Genomic DNA, 19,396 nt, shown 5'->3' with positions numbered 1-19,396 from the left:
ACAGCTTGTGACGTTAGAGATGTGAATTATCAATCAAACAAAACCATACCTCGAAAGAAGTCCATGTACAACGAGCAAATATTTACAACCCTTTCTTTGAGTCCTCTCAGTCAGGTTTTCAAGATTTTATAGCAGCTCTGCAAGCCGCAAAAGTCAGATTTTTTAATTAGTGTATTAGTACATACTCGAATCACTTCGCTGTCAACGCTAGCGCACGTTCAAACACTCCGCCTGGCTTAATAAGCGATAACGTAATGGTAGACTAAATTGGGGCACTGCACCCGAGACCCAAAGTGCTATTGGCTGTAATATCTCGCTGCATCAATTGTCGCCTTGATTTGTTCCGATTTTTATATGCGATCTTAAAGGCACTCAAACACCTGAGCAAGGGTCCGCAGTTTTAATTTACATCGCGCATTATTATTGGCTAAGGTGAGGGGCCCCGGATGATCCCCTGAAATTTCGATGTGCTTGAAGTTTCCGGCTAGTGCTTGTGCAAATTCTTTATCCGTGCTCGTATTGATTTCCAAATGGCTCGCTGCTACAAATTCATACAAAAACTAGCGGTCTGGCAAAAAAGAAACGAGATGCTAGCCGATGCTTATGAGTACTCGTCAAGGGTCAAAGGTGGTATCTCGTTTGAACCTATACACCCGAATACAACCCAGGGTTCTTAAAGAGACGCTTGTTGGCCGGTAATAACTGACACCTTTCTCTTCTCCCCCCTTCTCCTATCCAACGGGATTTTATTATTTCCCTCATCCAGCCCTATCTCAGCCCCTTTCTCCTATATCTACTTCATTTGGCTACTGTGTCTCACCCTCGAGTTCTTATATCCCTTTACAACATCCTCTAGAATTCCTTTCAATCTTTCCTCCCACCCGCCCCTCCGACCCCTCCCCCTCACCATGTCCTTCTTATTCATGGTAGGGCTCTGCTCCTCCCCTATGGCCTGCCTGACATAGGCCTCCAGTATGTTTCCCCAGACCCTCTGACTTCTACCGTCGGACTCTCCCCCTACTCCCTTTCCCTCACCTTCACTGCACCCTCACTGTCATTCTCCATATCACTCATGGTAGCGCTCAGCTCTACCCCTATGGCCTGCCTCAGAAGCCCCCAGTATGCCCCATGCCTACATTCTACCCCTACCTAGCTACCTCCTACCCCAACCCACCCACGTCCTCCTCACCTTTCCATCATGTCCTTCATGACATTCATATCACTCGTGGTAGCTCAGCTCCACTCCTATGGACTACCTGACAGGGGACTCCAGTATGTTTCCCCCAACCCCTCTGGCTTCTACCTTCAAACTCTCACCCCACCCACGTCCTCCTCACCTTTCCACCATGTCCTTTTGTTATTCTCCATATCACTCATGGTAGCGCTCAGCTCTACCCCTATGGCCTGCCTCACAGAAGCCTCCAGTATGCCCCGTGCCTACATTCTACCCCTACCTACCTCCCACCTACCCCATCCCACCCCCTTCCATGTCATTCTCCATATCACACATGGTAGCTCGTCGCCTATGGCCTACCTCACAGAAGCCTCCAGTATCCCCCCCTACCTTCTACCACTACCTTCTGCCCCATCCCACCCCCCTTCCTTTCTCACCTTTCAACCATGTCTTTCATGTCATTCTCCATATCACTCATGGTTGCGCTCAGCTCCTCGGAGGGCTCCTCCGCTATGGCCTGCCTCATGGAAGTCTCCAGTATGGCCTCCCTGCGGGCGTCCTCTAACTCCTTCTTATGCCTTGCTTTTAGCTTCTCTATCGCTGCATGGTGCGCCGCCTTCAGCTCGCTGATGTCTGACTGAAGGGTGATGACGCGGGAAGTCAGGCGTAAACGCAACTCGTCGCCCTGCGTCTTGGCTGCACCGCTTACCTAAGAGGGAAATGAATACCATCATATGCGAGTCTTCCTCACAGTTGTACGATTCATTAGAGAAGGCAAATCACGCCGCCATGTTATGCTCCCGCAGAATACTAACCCACACAAAACATCAATTTTCATCGGCTAATTCAATCAAGTAACTGATCTACTTACCGTCAAATATTGTTAATAAGATATCAACCGTTAATCGTGGGTGTTTATTTTAAAGTTTTTCTTGCTAATAAACCGATGGATTTTCAATCTCAAACAATAACAAAGGAGTGGTTGATCGACATTCTTGAAATTGGCTCTGACAGCCGTCATTTTTTCATCCTAAGAGCCCCAAGACCATTGAAAATATCAATTTGTATCGTCCTTTCTACAATTCTTCTGGATTTTACGATTGAATTTGGTAAGCCAGTAGCTATATTTTTGGATAATTACTTCGTGTTTATTTTGTGGTCAGTAAAAATGCGAAGGAAACAAGAAACGGAGAGGTAGGGTAAATGCAATTAAGATATCTATTTCAGTGCAAAACATCATCAAAGGAGCGTTTTCTATAACAAATCACTCTTTCCCAATAATACCCGATCCCTATCGCCGAGTTTCTCCACCCCCTGCTAAAATCAACAAAGTCATGCTCTCTAAAATAGTTCTCTCATTCTTATACCCGTAGGGTGTCTTTACTAAGCTTCACCACGCCCTGATACAAAATCAACAAAGGCACCCCCCCCCCCAAAAAAAAAACGGTGCCCTTGCCCCATACCAGTAGGGTGGCTTTACTAAGCTTCGCCACGCCCTGCTACAAAATCAACAAAGGCACCCCCCCCCCTCAAAACAAAAAAACGGTGCCCTTGTCCACATACCAGTAGGTGTTTACTATGCTTCGTCACGCCCTCCCAAAATCAGGCACACATAGGTCCCCTTACCTGTAGGGTGTCGTTGCTGAGTTTCTCCATGTCCCGCTGATGGGATTGCTGGGCTGACTCCAGCTCCTCTCTCATCTTGACCCGTGTCGCGTCCAGGTCCCGCTGCAAGTCCTGCGCACGCCGCCTCTCAGCGTCTCGTTCCCGTTCACTGCACAGTAACCGCGCCATCAGTTCCTGGATTCGTGGGCCATCTGTGGCGTCTGTGCCTAGGGAAATCGGGTAGAGAAAGGAATTGAAGGGAATTGATAGCGTCTGGTAGAGAAAGTATGAATGGGGTACAGATAAAGTATAAATGGAAGGAGGTGCAGCATGGAAACATTCTGAATGTGAACAACGAATATGTGAATGATGAATGAGAATAAGGCGTATAAACAGAATATCTGCGTCTCGATCTAAGTATGCAATGGTAGGCTCTAGTTTAGCCGTTGCTAGGCCTTAACAGCCCAACTAACGACTGCATCAATGGTCACACACGCTTGTCCGTGACTGACTCTTCCGATATTATGCAATATCTTTGCACCTTCTAAGAAAAGTATCGAAAAGGAAAAGAATGCCTAAAACTTTGTGAAAAGATTTTTCCGACTCATCGGATTTAAGACTTCAAAGTTTTTACTTGAACTTGGTAATGGTCAGCAGTTTTACACATGACAGCGATACCAGCGCTTTCCTGAACGGAAGAAATTTCAATCGCGGGACAAACGGCCAGACCAGTTATCCAGCCATTGATGGGGGCACGTTCTGCGCTCACAGAAACGAGCTGGAAATCGAGCCTAATGAATGAGTTATGTGCAATAAAACGCATGTGAATAACATTTGAAATGTGAGCTTGTTATATATGTGTTATTATCACACGATCAAACGCACATTTTCTGGACATCGGCCAAAATAGATGTACCGTACAACTGATTATGCATTTCCTTTAAGCTTTAACGCCTTACCTGAGCTACCCAATTCCTTCCCTTCTTAGATCGTTTTACCTAATGCAGCCAAATAACATTTCTGTTTTACAAAAGCCAGCCAAAGTTTTTCTTACCTGTGAACCTGCCAACCTGCCAATCAAAACGTTTGTCTTAGCTGAGCAGCCAATCAAAACGTTCGTCTTACCTGAGTCAGCCAAACGCTTTTCCAGCTCTTCCTTCTGTGTTTTCTCTTCAGCAAGAGAAGTTTCCAGCTTGCTGACGTATTTTCGCGACAACTCAACGATGTCAAGAATCCTTCCTTTTTCGTCCTCCAATTCCTTTGCTTTCTCCAACAGAGCACTCTTTGCGCTGCTCAAATCTCTCTCCGTCCTTTCCATGTTCCCTTCGACTCCCTCTATCCATTCCGCCGTTTCCTGCTCGAGTTTCAATCTCTTTGCCAATTCTTCTGCAAGCTCGATCACCTTTTCTTCACTTGCCGCCAACTTCAAATTTTTATCATTTAGCGACTTTTCTAACTCTTCTGCTTTTCTCTTCACCTCCCTATTTTCATCTTCGAGTTCTTTGACGCGACTCCTTTTATCAATCGAAGGAGGCTCGATTTGTGCCTCTTCCGCAAACGTATTCTCCACCAATTCGGAATGTACTTCTCGGACTCTACTAGGTTTCTCCTCGACGTCGACGAGCTTTCCGCGGTATTCACTCGCCTGACGAGTGAGTATTTCCATTTGGGTCTCGAGCTCTTTTAGTCGAGTCATCATTTTATCTCTCTCGTGATGGTTCCGAGCGCTTATCTCTTTGTATTCATTTATCGTATCACGTGCAGTTTTAATCTCGTCCTTGTGGCAAGCAATCGTTTTCTCTTGCTCAGCTAACTTCGTTTCAACTTTGTTCCTCGATGTTTCCATATCCTTTAACTTATCACTGAGTTCGATAATTTTCTTCTTCAATTTCTCGATTTCTTTTTCTTTCTCTTTCAATTTCTCCTCATTCTCCTTTATAATTTCCCGTTGTTCTTCAAGTTCGTTTTCGAGTTCAGTTATCTCATCGTCACGGCTTTCGTTAACTTTCTCCAGACTAAGATTTTGGATTTGTCTATCCCTTTCAGCGAGGTCACTTTCAACATCTTTAAGCTTTTTACTCAAATCCTTAATTTTTTCCTCAAGCTCATAAATTCGATTCGAATCCCAGTCTGATTTAGCTTCGCGAGAGTTCAAAGCATCGTCTAATTTCGCTTGCAAAGCAGTTATCATTCCCTTCGAGCTAGAAACCTGCTCTTCAGCGTCCAGAATTCGACTTTCCAAAGCTTTCTTTTCGCGCAGAAGTCGCTCGTTTTCCTCCGTAACGGAAAATTCTTTCTTTAAACTAATACTAAGCTTTTCATCGATTGAGCCTAATTTCTCTTCAAGTTCAGTATTTCGTTTAACAAGTTCAGAGTTCTCTTTTTTCACTTCCTTGATCGTTTTGGCCGGAGCATTAAATTCGTTATCTTTATTATCCTTACTGGTTTCAAACTTTTCCAATTCCCGCTTTAATTTCCTGTTTTCTTCTCGATATTCCCGTAAAGAGGATTGCGCTTCTCTTAATTTCGATTCAGATTCATCCGAAATCAATTGAAGGGATTTCACATCTGTTTCCAGAGACTCGACTTCGTCAGCCCAGGCTCGTTTCTCCTTCGAAAACTTTTCTTCCATGTCTTGTAACTTTTCCTGAGTCTCAGACAACTTCTTCTCCATCTTGCTCAAATTTTCTGACCTCTTTTCTTCCCTGGCATCGTTCATTAAGCTCAAGACCTCCTTTGGAAGCCCCGCTTTCTTCATCTCATCCGATAACCTCTCAACTTCAATAACAAGTTTATCTCTCTCTTTTTCAATCTTTGCTTTTTGCTCGTATTCGTACTCAAGTTCGAGGTTTTTATTTTGTAACTGATTTTCCGTCTCTGCCAGCTTTCGTTCGTTATTACTTAGCTTTGTTTCGAGTTCTTGTAATAAAGATCTCGTGTACTTAGCTACCTTGGACCGACTCTCATTTGCCTTTTCAAGCTCACGTGTTTTAACGAGAAGTTCACGTTCGTTGAGTCGTAATTTCTCCATCAAGTAAGATAGTTTGCTCTCGATGTCCTTTTTCTGACCGTTCTCCCCGCTTGCCTCCAGGGCGTTCAGGAATTGATCGCTTTCAGGCTCTTCATCAGTAAGGATGATCCTTCCCTGACGCTCCGCAGTGACCTGAAAACAACGGGAAGAAAAAAGCCCGACTTAAACTTTGTCAACATCTTCCAGCATTGCTGGTACTACTTAGCTTGGTTGACCCCAAGAAAAAAAAAAAATTTGCGAGATACTTCACAAACAGCTCCAGTATTGCATGACCATAATGTCGCCCGTTTTGGCCGGCAATACGAGACCTGTTATAGGGGCTTAAACTCCAAAATAGCAGTGGCGTAGCCAGGATTTTTTACAGGAGGGAGCCCAAAAGTATTTCAGATAATGTCTCATACATTTACTGTATATTTGGCTGTTAAAGGTGGGGCGGACCCCTTAGGCCACCCCCCTGGCGACGCCCCTGAATAGGTATGGCTGAGGCTGAGTAAAGGGTGCACAGATAAATATCTTATGCAGAAAGTGAGGAAACTGTCTATTCGTCAATCAGAGATGACTTCTTTTTTGACGGCTAAAAGAAAGGAGGCTGCGTTTGACCGCTTCGCCCAACCCCAAGCTAGCCGCCTGGCACGGGAAGGAGACTCATACCTCTTGCAGCCACCTTTTTTGGTTATTGCACTGGACTTTTCTTTACTAGTTCCACTAACACAGAATCCGTTGTACCGAATTTGAGGCTCGTTTACACATGCTCATTTAATGTCGGCCAGCTTCTAAAAATCTATCGCTCTTTTGTTTTGAATCTGTCGCTAGTATCACTATTCACAAGCCAAAGCAGGGATTTAACATATCCCAGCTTGTAAATGTTTTGGCCGATAATCGCCCCGACAAATCGATGCGTGTAGACCGCTTTGAACCATACAAATTCGCCTTTCCCACTACTTCCCACAACTCTTTGTGACCCGCGGGTGAAATCGTTTTTATCCTCGGTGTCACGCGCGCTTAGCAAAGAGTTGTGGGAAGATGTGGGAAAGATGAATACTTTTCAATGAAAGCTGCACACGTATGCACTTTTTACCTGTTTCACGCTGCTCAGTTCCTCTTTCAGAGCCTCGATGTTTGCCTTATGGATGCTGATGATACTGTTGGCCTCCTCCAAGTCGGCTTTGGCCTCTGCCAGATCTTTCGCATGGACACTCACCTGAAAAGAAGTCAGGACGAAACTTAAACAACAAAAATACGGCGAAATCCAAATAGCCAGACGTGTAAACTACCCTCTTTTTTATAAGAACGTCTAATTTTCAATTGGCGCTCGGCTAGTGCTTAAAGGTTTCTTAAATTTTGTTATTACAATTTTTACTAATACAACGGCCTATTTACGAGAAAACTTCAAGGTTGTCTGCTAGATGTTCGTCTTTATTAAGAACTCTTCAGGGCAGATTTCTAGTCTGCAAATTTTAAATGTCTTCTTTATTAGAGACTTCTCCGGGGCAGGTTTTTTTGCATGATAAGGTATTAAAAAAGAGCAAAATTAACCACGATTGAAATCTGATACTTCATTAACGATATTTGATTAAAAAAAATCATTTACTTGCTTGAATAAGCCGGTTGTTATTGAATTCTTGAGTGACTAGTATTTGCCAGGAGTGTAACACTCAGCGCTTCTGGAATTACGCGCTTGTGCGGAAGGTAATTTGGCTTTCTCCGCGTAATCCACAAATTTCCGCGTAATCCCGCGTAATTTGGCTAAATTTTGAAAGACAAAACATTTAAGTGCACAGCTGATGTGTTCTTTTAGGGTTCTTACCTCTATTTCTCGTAAAAAAGATAGATATTCTTCGTAAGAGTACGATATTTCGAACTGAAACAAATAAAATAACTAGGCGTTCTTTGCTAAACCGCGATTAGGAGCCAATGAAAACTCGCCTAAGATATTTTCGCGCAAAAAAATTAACTTTTCAAGTTATTTCGTGCTTTCCTTCGGTACAAAATGTAGTTTGGGCGTAACAGCTGATATTCCGTGTAATTGAGCGCGTAATTCAGTAAAGAATCCCGAAAAATTTTGATTTTTAAAGAAAAGTGCATTGCAAAATCCCGCGTAATTTAGCGCGTAATGATTGATTTAGCGCGTAATTTAGCAAAGAATCCCGCGTTATTTTGAGTTTTTTTCCGCGTAATTCCAGAAGCCCTGAACACTGCAGCGTGATTAGACTTTAAGAGTATTTTAGCTATTCACTTGTATAACCCCATGGCAAACCCTACCTTTCCCTTTTGCTGCTTAAGTCTCTTGTCCGCGTCTGCCAGCTGCTGGCGAAGTTCCCTGATGGTACTCCGCGCTTCCTGGAGCTCCTTTTCCTGGAATATGACGGCTTTCTGGTAATCCCTGCACTTGGCGTGGTCTCGCTCTAGTTCCTTAACTCTGTTTGTCTTGGCCTTAAGGTCCTGCTCCAGAATATGGATGGCCTCTCGGTGCTTGGCGCTCGCAGGCGGCTGCTGGTGTTGTTGCTCTTTTAGGGAGCGGTTCTCTTGTTCGAGTTTGTCGATCTGCTGCTTGAACGACTCCACCTTTAGGTTAGAATAAAAGAATGCTGATCAATCTCTTCTTTGTTATTGATTTTTTGGAAATACAACGGTCTATTTAGGATAAAACAAACTTTATTAACAATATATGATTGGAAGTATCTCAAATACTCGCTTTAAATGAATGTCTTGTACGACATGTTCGTGTGGGTCAGCCAAATATGGCAAAGTAGTTTGTGAAGGATTTCAAAACATTATTTGGAGATAAAAGCGTAAATTCTTGGTTAGAGTCTTGTTTCTAGGTCAATCAGACAATTTTGATTAACAAAATGAAAATTTGTTTGAGTTTGCACAATTCTCAAAATGACATACCTTATTATGGTGTCACTTAATGTTAATTTAAAATGTAAAAAATAAAAACAATACAGAGAAATCTGTACAGAAATGATTTTCAGTATAAATATTCTGTATCGTAGACCAGACACACAAACAACAGAGCATTGCCTTGATCATTTGCCATCCTCTCACATGGGTATGTAAGCACTAAATAGAACCCTTCAAATGTTTATGACGGCATACACCCTAGATTTAAGCACTTACCGAGGGGTGTTGGTCATTGTCAATTGGCCCAAACTTGGTCCTGGGGTGATTGCTGGATGAACGAGGTGGTGTTGCTGGCCTGGTAGCGGGTGTTGTTCGGCCAACGCTTCCCTTGCGGCTGAATGAGGATGCTAAACACAAAGGGATGGAATATAAAGGTAGAACGAAGCACATATTGTGATGATTTGATTATGGGAGGTGATCCTGACAATTGAAATGATAGTGACTACAATGTTGGCTGTCACCAGAAAAAAAAGCTTAGGATACTGATGGTGGTGATGATGGTGGTGGTTGTGGTGATGGCGATGATGGAGGTGATGATAAAGGTTGTGGTGATGATGATGATGATCATGATGATGATCATGGTGATGATGATGATGGTGATTATGGTTATGTGATGATGACGGTGGTTGTGGTGATGGTGATGATGGTGGTGATGATAAAGGTTGTGGTGTTGGTAATGATGATGATAGTTGTGGTGATGATGATTGTGATGGTGGTGGTGCTGATGGTGATTTTGGTGATAATGACGCTGATTGTGGTGAATATGTTGATGATGATGACAATGATGAAGATATGGTGATGACAATAATATGGGTGTCAATACTGCTGATATGATAATGATGTTTGCTTTTGGTAATATGATGATGCTTATGGTGGTAACAATGAGGGTGATTAGTAATGATAATTATAATAATAATGATTATGTTAATTGTTGCAACACTAAAAAAATAAAAATATTTTAAATCACTGAGTGTTTATTTTTTTATGTTTTCACAATGCCATAGCAATGATGTCAAAGATGATGATTTTTATGATAATAATGATGATATGAGTGTCAGCAAAAAATACCATGAACAAACCTGTAGAGTCTGCTTCATCGATGGAGTCAGTAGATGAATAGGTAGATGAAGTGTTCTTGCTAAGACTTGACTTACGTGTCAATGTGAATGCTGGTAATGACAATGAATACAAACACAATGTTGATGCTGGTAATGACAATGAATACAAACACAATGTGTTGGAATAGTCACACTCAGAGAGAGCGCAAAAGCTCCTGGTGGACGGAGCCAAAAAATGGCAAGTTATCCCCAAATTAGGTCTGGTTAACTTCGGTAAGCTTGAAATTTTGAATAGAGGCTCCTTATGTTATGTAAACCAACATATCAAAAAGTGTTTTTTTCTAATGGATTCGTCTTCGAGATATGAGGCTTGAAGAGCAATTTTCAAATGTTCAAAGTATAAATTATCCTCGTTTTTAGGGAGAAGTCGGGCTTTGATCAGAAATTAAGCCAACTTTGCTTGCTAATATCTAAATTTCATATCTTCTAAATTTCTTTAAAATTTGGAATTAAGCTTTTGCTTAGAGGAACTCCTTGTATGTGGAATCTTGAGCTTATATATTGAGAACTGGAAAATTGCATGCCATTTTTTGGCTCTGTTCTCCTGGTAATGGTAATTAAACCGTAGCAATGGTTTCAAGATCAATGTGTCAAGTAAAATATTCAGAGGAAAAGATAACTCAGAGGGGTTTGATGAAGAGGGGCTATGTCTGGAAGAGTGAGATAATATTTTTGGGCTACACAAAGGGACTCTTTTTCACTTATTCTCAAGCAAGTTTAACAAAAAGATCAGCAAGAAAGATGATATGAACTTTGTTCTCCAAGATATTTAATTTCCTGCTTTGTAATGGAATTTACTAAAAGAACTGGGGGCCTTTGATTTTCTACATGTTCCCTATATTTTAGGGCCTTTGATTTTCTACATGTTCCCTATCCTTATATGAATGTTTGAACTATCGTTGTCAGCACAAATAGTGATTGGCAAATGGCAGTTTGGTGATTGAAAGGTACCAAGGAAATGAATATATATATATATATATAAAATGATGGTTGAAGACTTTCATAGAAAGTGCTCAATACTCGAAAGTAGAGCGGTGTATAGTGTTGGTTTGAGAAAAAAATACAAACTACATAGGTTTCCCTACAGGTCTGTTTCGTGGTTGCCCACTCATCAGGGGATTTAATGAGAATATTCCTACCATCGTATATATACTATTAACGTTGAAATTTACATAATAATAGACTGATAGTTTTAGCTAAGGCGGTAAGAGGAACAATAGCGAGTTACATTAGATATGCAGGGCGAAAGCTAACAGTGCGGAACGTGTGAAAAATTGATAGCGCGAAAATTTAACGGTGACGGGATTAACAGTTCTAATTGTTTCGTAGCAGGGCTTTGTTTCTGTGGCGGCACGAGGATACGAGTTCATTGCGTTTATTTAGAGTTGATAGTTTGGGTTGACAGATGATCGTCAGCTTTTCCTTGAGGCAGAGGTTGCAACGCTTAGTGGTACTGTTGTAGGCGGAGTGGGAAGAAAGAATGCGCCATGAAATAAAATACTCAATCATGTTGTCCTTGAGAGTCCAGACGTATTTGCTGAGTTCGGTGGAGTTTCTGTGTTTGGTGTGTCGGAATGATGCGGTGTGGTTTCTGTATCTGGTCTTGAAGCTGTTTTCAGTGAGCCCGACGTATGTTTCCGAGGTGTTGTTGTCTTTTCGAGTTACGGTAGCTTGGTAGATAATAGATGTCTGTAGGCAGTTTCCGTCTAGAGGGCAGGTGTCTTTCTGTCGGCAGTTGCATGTCTTGTTGTTGGTAGTGGTAGGGGCGGAGCTGGCGATCTCGGTAGTCGACGATGCGGTGATGATGCGCTTGTTGTGGTTGTCGATGATCTGTTTGGTGTTGTTCATGCAGCTGTAACTGATTTTGATGGTGTTTCTGTTGAAGATTTTACGGAGGTGGTTGTCTTTCGGGAAGTGTTTGTCTATCAGGGTGAGGAATCTGTGGCCGATGTTGGTGCTGGTGTTCTTGCTGAAGGGCGGGTTGTACCATAGGATGTTGTTGCGTTTGCGGGTTTTACGGTTGGTTACGGTGTTGGGTTCGTAGCGTAGCGTGTAGTTGTATCCGCTATCGTCGAGTGCTTTCTGGTAAGGCGGCGCGGTCTGGTCAAAGGAGGCTTGGTCTGAAGATAGGGCAGATAGGCGTCTGTTGATACCAGCAGGGATGTTCTTGGTGATGGAGGGCGGGTGGTTGCTCTCACGGTGGACATATTGTAGCGAGGAGTTCGGCTTTGTATAAGGCTGGTGTGCATTACGTTTTAGGTCGAGGGTGACGTCTAGGAAATTGACAACTTGTTTGTTTGCCTCAATGGTGATTCGGAGTCCGTTGTTGTTGAAGATGCGGCATAGTTCCTTTTTCAGGTTTTCGGTGGCTCTGGGTGTGGCGCCACACCCATTCACCATCACACCGAATCCCGTCACCGTTAAATTTTCGCGCTATCAATTTTTCACACGTTCCGCACTGTTAGCTTTCGCCCTGCATATCTAATGTAACTCGCTATTGTTCCTCTTACCGCCTTAGCTAAAACTATCAGTCTATTATTATGTAAATTTCAACGTTAATAGTATATATACGATGGTAGGAATATTCTCATTAAATCCCCTGATGAGTGGGCAACCACGAAACAGACCTGTAGGGAAACCTATGTAGTTTGTATTTTTTTCTCAAACCAACACTATATATATATATATATATATATATATATATATATATATATATATATATCTACCAATCAAGAATAGAATCAAAAAGCCCAAACTGTCGCGATCTCGTACCAACAATGAATACAATACACCAAAAACTGGAAATAGACTCTACTTTGGCAGAGTCGATTTCCAGTTTTTGGTGTATTGTACCAATCAAGAATAATATTCATAAATCATAAGATTGTTCATTAAATGTCATCATTGTATGGTTTTGGCATTGCTGCAGTTTACTTATCATCATCATTTTCTACAAATTGATAGCACCAATAATTTAATTTCTATTTTAGAGCTGCCATTCTCCTATTTTTAATTACTAGGTTATCAACAAGAATTAGATAATTGACAGCAGAAACCTTAGACAAACCTGAAATATCACTAGAGTCAGAAGGGGTTGAGCGACCTGATAGGGTGGTCTTCCCTAAGCTTCGCTGACAGCTGGATATTGATCCATGTGCTGCTGTGAAAAAGGCATAACATTAAAAAAAATAAAATATCAGAACCCAGTGACATACTGTAATGATTCGAATAAGCCCCCGGGCGCATTTATTTTTTTCTGGTCTTAAAGGAGGGCACTTGTTGGAGAGGGGGTGCTGATTTCATTTTTGCGGAAAACATTCCAGCTTCTGAATGGACTGAGAACAAAACCTGTGCTTATATGGATAAAGAAGTTCAAGGAATAATAAATAGGCCCATGTTGTTATGTGAGCATGTCAATGCGAGCTAAATTTACAATGTTCAAGTGGTGCATTTGCTGAGATTTGTTTAGAGGGGATGGGAGGGGAGCACTTTATTGGAAAGAGGGCACTTATTCCAAAATTTGAGGTCGAAGGGGGGGTGCTTATTTGGTAAGGGGCGCTTATTCAAAGGAGGGCGCTTATTCAGATAATTGCTGTAAATTGAATAACATGACAAACCTGTGGGACCATCAATGGAATCTGTTGGCTTTCTGTCCGACAAGGTTGTCTTACCAAGGCTGGGCTTGCGAGTAAATGAAGAAATAGGTGTTTTTTCTAGAAAAAATATATAGGGAATATAGGGAATTATTTACTGATTTAGAGAGCTGTAAAATAATGATGGAGATGATAATGAGGATAATATTGAACAAATCAATTATGATAATGATGACGATGACAATGATGATGACTATGATGATGATGATGACGACGATGATGATGATGATGATCAAAAAACCCTATTCAGCAACATCTTTGTTATTGTTTTTCAGTTAATATTGGAAGAAAATGAAAAACAAATTTAAAAACAAACATTAAAAAAATTCATTTATACTAAATTCCCAAAATAGCAGATGGAAATGGATGCTATTTTATGCTTGGTATTTTGCTAGGGTGATTAAAAATGATTACCAAAGACCTAGGTGATAGTGCAGTGATTATCTCGAATATAATGAACAAGATTGGTAAGGATAGATGGTAAGGATGGCGACAGGATGCAAGTGGTCATCAAAATGATCAAGATTATGATGATAATGATAATTGTGATGGTGATGAAGAAAATAAAGATATGATAATGATAGTGCCCTTTCTTGGTATGATTTTGAAGGTTTCAATGAAAGAAATTAGCAGTGTGTACCCTGCTAAAAAATCAAGAAAATGAAAATAATATAGAAATATTATCTAAGGGAGTGTTCATTAAATACACCAAGGGGGGAGGGAAGATGTTAGGAAGATATTGAGGGGGGTAAGGAAGATGTTGAGGGGGGGGGATGTCTTCTAAGGGAAAAAGAAAGAAAATTTGGGGGTTCTTTAAGGAAATGGGTGGCACCAATGAAAGGGGGCACTGAAATTTTAAGGTGTCTTGAGTAAAAATCTTCCCTCCCTCCTCCCCCCCTCGGTGTAATTAATGAACACTCCCTAAGCAAAAAAATTCTAAAGCCAAATGCAATGTTTCTGTAAACATTTATTCTTTTTTTCAGATTTTCATCAAAATTGTTGAGCAGGACACAATTTTAGCTAATAACTTTAGAATACATCAAAGCCAAATGAGAAGGTTTCTCACATAGTAACAAGACGTTTTACAGCGGCTTACCCTAATTTACTTATTTTTAATGACAAGCAGTTAATATAGTTCTCACCTGTTTTAATGGGCTCTTTTGAGTCCTTCTCAACACGAGTCGCCAAAGATGCCTTGATGTCATTAGTACTCTGGATATAGGGCTTCAGCACCCGCGACCAGTTGTCCATTTCTAGTCTGTTCTCGGCCTTCAGATAGTAGTTAACATTTTCAGATTTTAGTCCGATTGAGAATGTCTCGCCTGTGTCTGACTCTCCATTAAATATATTGGTACAGTCATGGACATTAATGTTACCAACTTGTATATCAGTTGCTCCCTAAAATGAAAAAAGGGACTAGTTAGAAGGAGATCACTTATGAACACGCATGCTTTTTTTTTCAAATCTTTTTTAATTGGTGTGATGATTTTTTTAATACATTTTCTACAAATTGAGGGTGTGTCAAGCCTGTTTTACTTCCAATGTTGTTTTATTCTGCAAAACTAAAATTTCAACTGTGTGAGTGAATAAAAAAAGCAGCTAGACACAAACTTGAGCTAAACTTTAAGCCCTTGATAGGTAATGTAATGATAAATGATAAATAACTACAGTTAGACTTTGATGGAAATTAAAAAATCTATTTTTAAGCTCTTTATGCTGCATTGCTATTGAATGTTTTATTTATTTATTGATATAAAAAGGCAGCAAGATTTTTTCAAGCCAAACATTGTCAAAATAAAACTTATGTATATATAATAAATACTATTGATTTATGTAATTCATATACATTTAGTAATTGTCACTGATGATAAACATATAATGATTATGAGATCAAGAGTGAAATACTGTATAATGTCTGTTATAGATATCAATTTAGACAATAATAATATTATGACAGTTTTATATAGTGCTCTAGCTTGTCAGTGATATGAATCCCTCTCGTATAATGGGTGCCTAATGGTGAGAAATAAAATCCTAACTGACACCGGCATAAAAATAGCATGATGAGCTTGCAGACGTCAAAAACTTTTTTGGAAATTATTCTAGGTTTTATTATTTTTTTCTAAAGAATGTTTTCAATAAGTTTGATTATGTATGTATTGGGTCTCTAGTAAATTCTTACAAATTTACAAAATTTTGCCAAATTCTGACTGTTTTGATGTACAAATAGCTGATTTACACCCTTTTAATGATGTTTTTATCCGAAGACACTTTAAATAAATACACTTAATGATTGCCAAACATTGTCGAGCATATAAATAAAAAAAAACATTCTTGTTTGTTACATTCTGGTATTTGATATGTATAAATTAAAAGCAACTTATAGAACATGTTAAATATAGTGCTTAAGATAAAGGCAGAAGTAGAAATAGTGACTTGGCATGGCTATGGGTGAACCAACTCATTCCTACTTAATGAAAAAAGTAAAAAAAAAACATTGTCAGGGGTTTAATTTAGGCACAGCTGCAGGGGAAACTACCAGCTACGATTTTCCAAGCACTGGCTACTTTAAAAAAAAGTTGATTGTTTTATTTGAACAAATAACTTCCACCCTTTACTTATCAATTTCAACCACCTACTCTGAAACTTCGTGAAACCCTGTTTGTACAATATATCATTCGATAATTTTTAATAATTCACAGAAAACCATTTGGAAAATTTTCAACTATTACCAGAAATTATATTGATAATTACATGACTACGTGATCATGTGACAAGTAATAGATATTCCATGTGCTGTTGTGTCTTGCATGAGCTCTGATTTTAAGCCCTGGCATATAAAGATTGATAGTGTGAACCTGTATAAACAGGGCCGAATAGAAAAAAATACCTACAGTCCTGAAATAAAGACAGAAAAGAATTTGTTTAAGTAGATGTTCCATTCTACAAAACTGATGAGATGTGTCACAAAATTTTACCCTGCTGGCAGAGACCCTTTTCTCTGACGCTAGCACAGCAAAATTCAGAAAAAAGAGCCTCCAACGGCGGGGTAACACAATTTACATGATATCAAATTACATGAACATTTATGTACATTCTATGTCACATTCAATACTTTCGGACTAATTTGGTCTAGATGTCTATTTTGGTACTTAAACCAATTAATTTAATTATCCATTGATATGCTACTAATAACTTGGCATGTTCTCCTCTTATTAAATATTCCATCTGTTTTGATAGCTTTTTCAGTCTGTATCATTATATAATAAGACAGCCTGATTGATTAAATTGAAAATGACCTATTCTCAAACACAGATAAAATCTTAATCATTCGATAGATACTGCCTGAAGGTCATAGCTGCAGTGACTATAGAACAAGGTTTTTGTCACAAATGCCACTAAAAATGTACATCATTTACGGTCTGAATCACCTTAAAAGTACATAGTACAGAAATAACTGTAATTGTAGTGGTAATAGAATTCTTAATTATACCAGCATGTGGTGGGAAACATAATTAAAAATCCACTTCAAAAAATTGTTTGACAACACAAATTAAGCATCCATGATCATTCTTTGCTGAGGTTTTAGCATTGTTGTTTTGTAAGTGGAGGAGCTATACAACATACCATTGTCACAACGACATGTACATTTTTACAACTTTGTGTTCAATGAACCTACTTTTGTTTAGAACCACTATATGAATAATTGAGGTTTGACCGTTTTTTTAGGGTAAAAATGAATTTAAAAATAACTCCTTTCCAGACTTGGCAACATATTGTAATTTATGCTTTTATTTACCTTAAGAATTATGAAAAACACACACCAATCTGGGATCACAGCAAATAGCAATAAAGAATTCCTAAAACCGAGCCATCCCACGCAGTAGTTTGCAAAAACAATGATAATTTATCGCGCTATGAAAAGCGATCCATTATATGTTATAACAGTTTAAAGAAATCTGGGGTCGGACAGTAAACTCTAAATATTTAGCTGGTAGTTGTGAGATTGGAGGTGTAATTTTCTCGAGTAAAAACAATAGGACAATTACACTCTTTTGAAGATTAGGCCATTCTTCGAAGGGACATTACAAACTTACGTGTGAGTCGTCATAAATAAAATACTCCAGGACTCCTGCTGAATTAAGAACAAACCATCTTCGCTGCCATTTCTACAAAAAATACAAAACACCAATCATTTTAGATGACAGACATCGGTTTAAACAGTATTAAGAATTTTTTATCTAACCGTTTGCTGGGCCTTCGTCTTGTCTTGCGATAGAACATCATGAGAAATATATGTCAGCGAAAGCTTTCCCGATTTCACGACGGTTTTCGGCTTTGAGCCCTATAATAACAAGAGATTGTCAGCTCTATTAATGCTAAATACTCTGCAGTGTAATGCTAATGCTTGAATAACGGAAGTATATAAAACAGCACTTAGTAAGACAGCATTTCGCAGCGGACATTTTAGGGCTTAGAGACGCGCTAGGCGTCCGAAAGAAGGACGATCTTCTTGAGATGAAAAGCTGTCAGACGATCTACGAAGACTTGAGTACAATACCTTTAGATCCAGACTACTCTGTGACGATCTATGAGCCTCCTGTAGCTTAAAACAATTCTGACATTTGTTCTTGTTGAAAATATTCGGTTGAAAGTTTCTGCAAGCTCGGTCGGCCATCGCACTTCAACTGCACAACCGGCGGGTAAAGAATATCTGTCGAGTTTCGAGAACAACGCTGAAACCGCTCATGTGTCGTCTTGAGAAGCTAACATTACCGCTCTAGAGCTGAGAGTCATTGCAATCTCGTATGGACGTCACTTAATGGAATTTTAGCGGTACTAACGAGACGCCCTGAGCTCGGCTTGATCTCTGTGTGTATTTCAACAGTTAAGCGCATGCGCAATAGACCATAACATGTCTGGATAAAAACAGGGTTAGGATGGAGTGACTCTGACTTTGCGCTCATTTCTTTGACATGTTTACATTTTCATATCAGTATTATCATACCTACTTGTCTTATAGACAACAGATAACATAATTTACTCATCTTGATGTTTTGGCATATCCCTGATACACCTCCTTTACTCCTTTATGCAATAGATAATTTTTTTTATAAAAAGGTTATTTTCTACAATGCATTTTTACCCTTTGCCTTATTAAAAAAGCCAGCATTTCTCCGCAAAGGACAAATCTTGCGTGGGATTATTTAAATTTCCTGGAATGTGTGTTATTTAAATCCTGGGTGTTGACAAGAATTCCAGCAATTATACGCTGAAAAAGCTGATTTCTGAATAAAAATACATGCAACCACGAAATAAATAAAACAGCTACTAAGAACGCTCAGACCGATTTCGGAAAATGACATTAGCGTGACCAATGGACAATTGGTTGAGCATGAATCTTTTATTTTAAGATATGCTTATCGCTTGCGTGTTTAATCACATTAGCGGGAAGATCATATTACCCGGAAAGCCAGGATTCTGGGATGGTACAAGAACCAATGAGAAAGGGCAGATATCAGCTGATTAATACTACGGGACAATTCACAATCTTGTGTATCATAAAAAAAACTCGGAGTAATTTTGATTGACAGAAGACAAACCTTTCCGATTTACAATCAAAGCATCTGTGTTGTGATTTTCGTAACCAGACTCAGAGTGTTCAGAAATCAGGATTTTTCGGCGACAGCCGCAAATCCCCACCCCCCCCCCCCAAAAAAAAAAAAAAATCGAGGTTGCGTCGGGATTGAGGAAATTCAAGCGAAATCGGGAGAATCCCGAGAGGACCATGGGAAAGAGGTTGCCCCCCCCATCCCCTTCCCTCCTTTGCCCCTGGACTCGAAAAAGCAAAGACTAGGAGGTTATATAAATAGCCTGTGACAATGAGGGATAAACCCCGCGCGCCTGAAGA

The 19,396-nt window shown here is 39.9% G+C and overlaps 1 protein-coding gene across 6 annotated transcripts in view; it reads right to left on the bottom strand.

Annotated features, from left to right (window-relative positions):
* LOC116616614 (COP1-interactive protein 1) overlaps window positions 1–18,382 on the bottom strand; it is a 33,287-nt gene extending 14,905 nt beyond the window's left edge. For 3 of the 6 annotated variants that reach the window (XR_004295392.2, XM_032378598.2, XM_032378599.2), the window contains exons 1-13: window positions 18,047–18,382; window positions 17,732–17,830; window positions 17,583–17,654; window positions 14,628–14,883; window positions 13,450–13,545; window positions 12,900–12,992; window positions 9,794–9,883; window positions 8,931–9,061; window positions 8,073–8,375; window positions 6,889–7,011; window positions 3,905–5,942; window positions 2,801–3,006; window positions 1,612–1,883 (exon numbers count right to left, since the gene is read on the bottom strand). Coding sequence is in view for 5 of the 6 variants with exons in the window: in XM_032378598.2 (XP_032234489.2) it covers window positions 1,612–1,883; window positions 2,801–3,006; window positions 3,905–5,942; window positions 6,889–7,011; window positions 8,073–8,375; window positions 8,931–9,061; window positions 9,794–9,883; window positions 12,900–12,992; window positions 13,450–13,545; window positions 14,628–14,883; window positions 17,583–17,654; window positions 17,732–17,830; window positions 18,047–18,163 (3,896 nt within the window). In the remaining variant the exon portion in view is untranslated. The remainder of the gene's footprint in view (window positions 1–1,611; window positions 1,884–2,800; window positions 3,007–3,904; window positions 5,943–6,888; window positions 7,012–8,072; window positions 8,376–8,930; window positions 9,062–9,793; window positions 9,884–12,899; window positions 12,993–13,449; window positions 13,546–14,627; window positions 14,884–17,582; window positions 17,655–17,731; window positions 17,831–18,046) is intronic. The other 3 variants (XM_032378600.2, XM_032378601.2, XM_032378602.2) reach the window with 3 other exon arrangements.
* Window positions 18,383–19,396: the final 1,014 nt, after the last annotated feature.

Source organism: Nematostella vectensis, chromosome 12 (assembly GCF_932526225.1).
Source record: "Nematostella vectensis chromosome 12, jaNemVect1.1, whole genome shotgun sequence".
In the NCBI taxonomy this organism is placed as follows: Eukaryota; Metazoa; Cnidaria; class Anthozoa; order Actiniaria; family Edwardsiidae; genus Nematostella; species Nematostella vectensis.
Note: the sequence above shows the minus strand (reverse complement) of the source record. Positions and strands in the feature narration are given on the sequence as shown.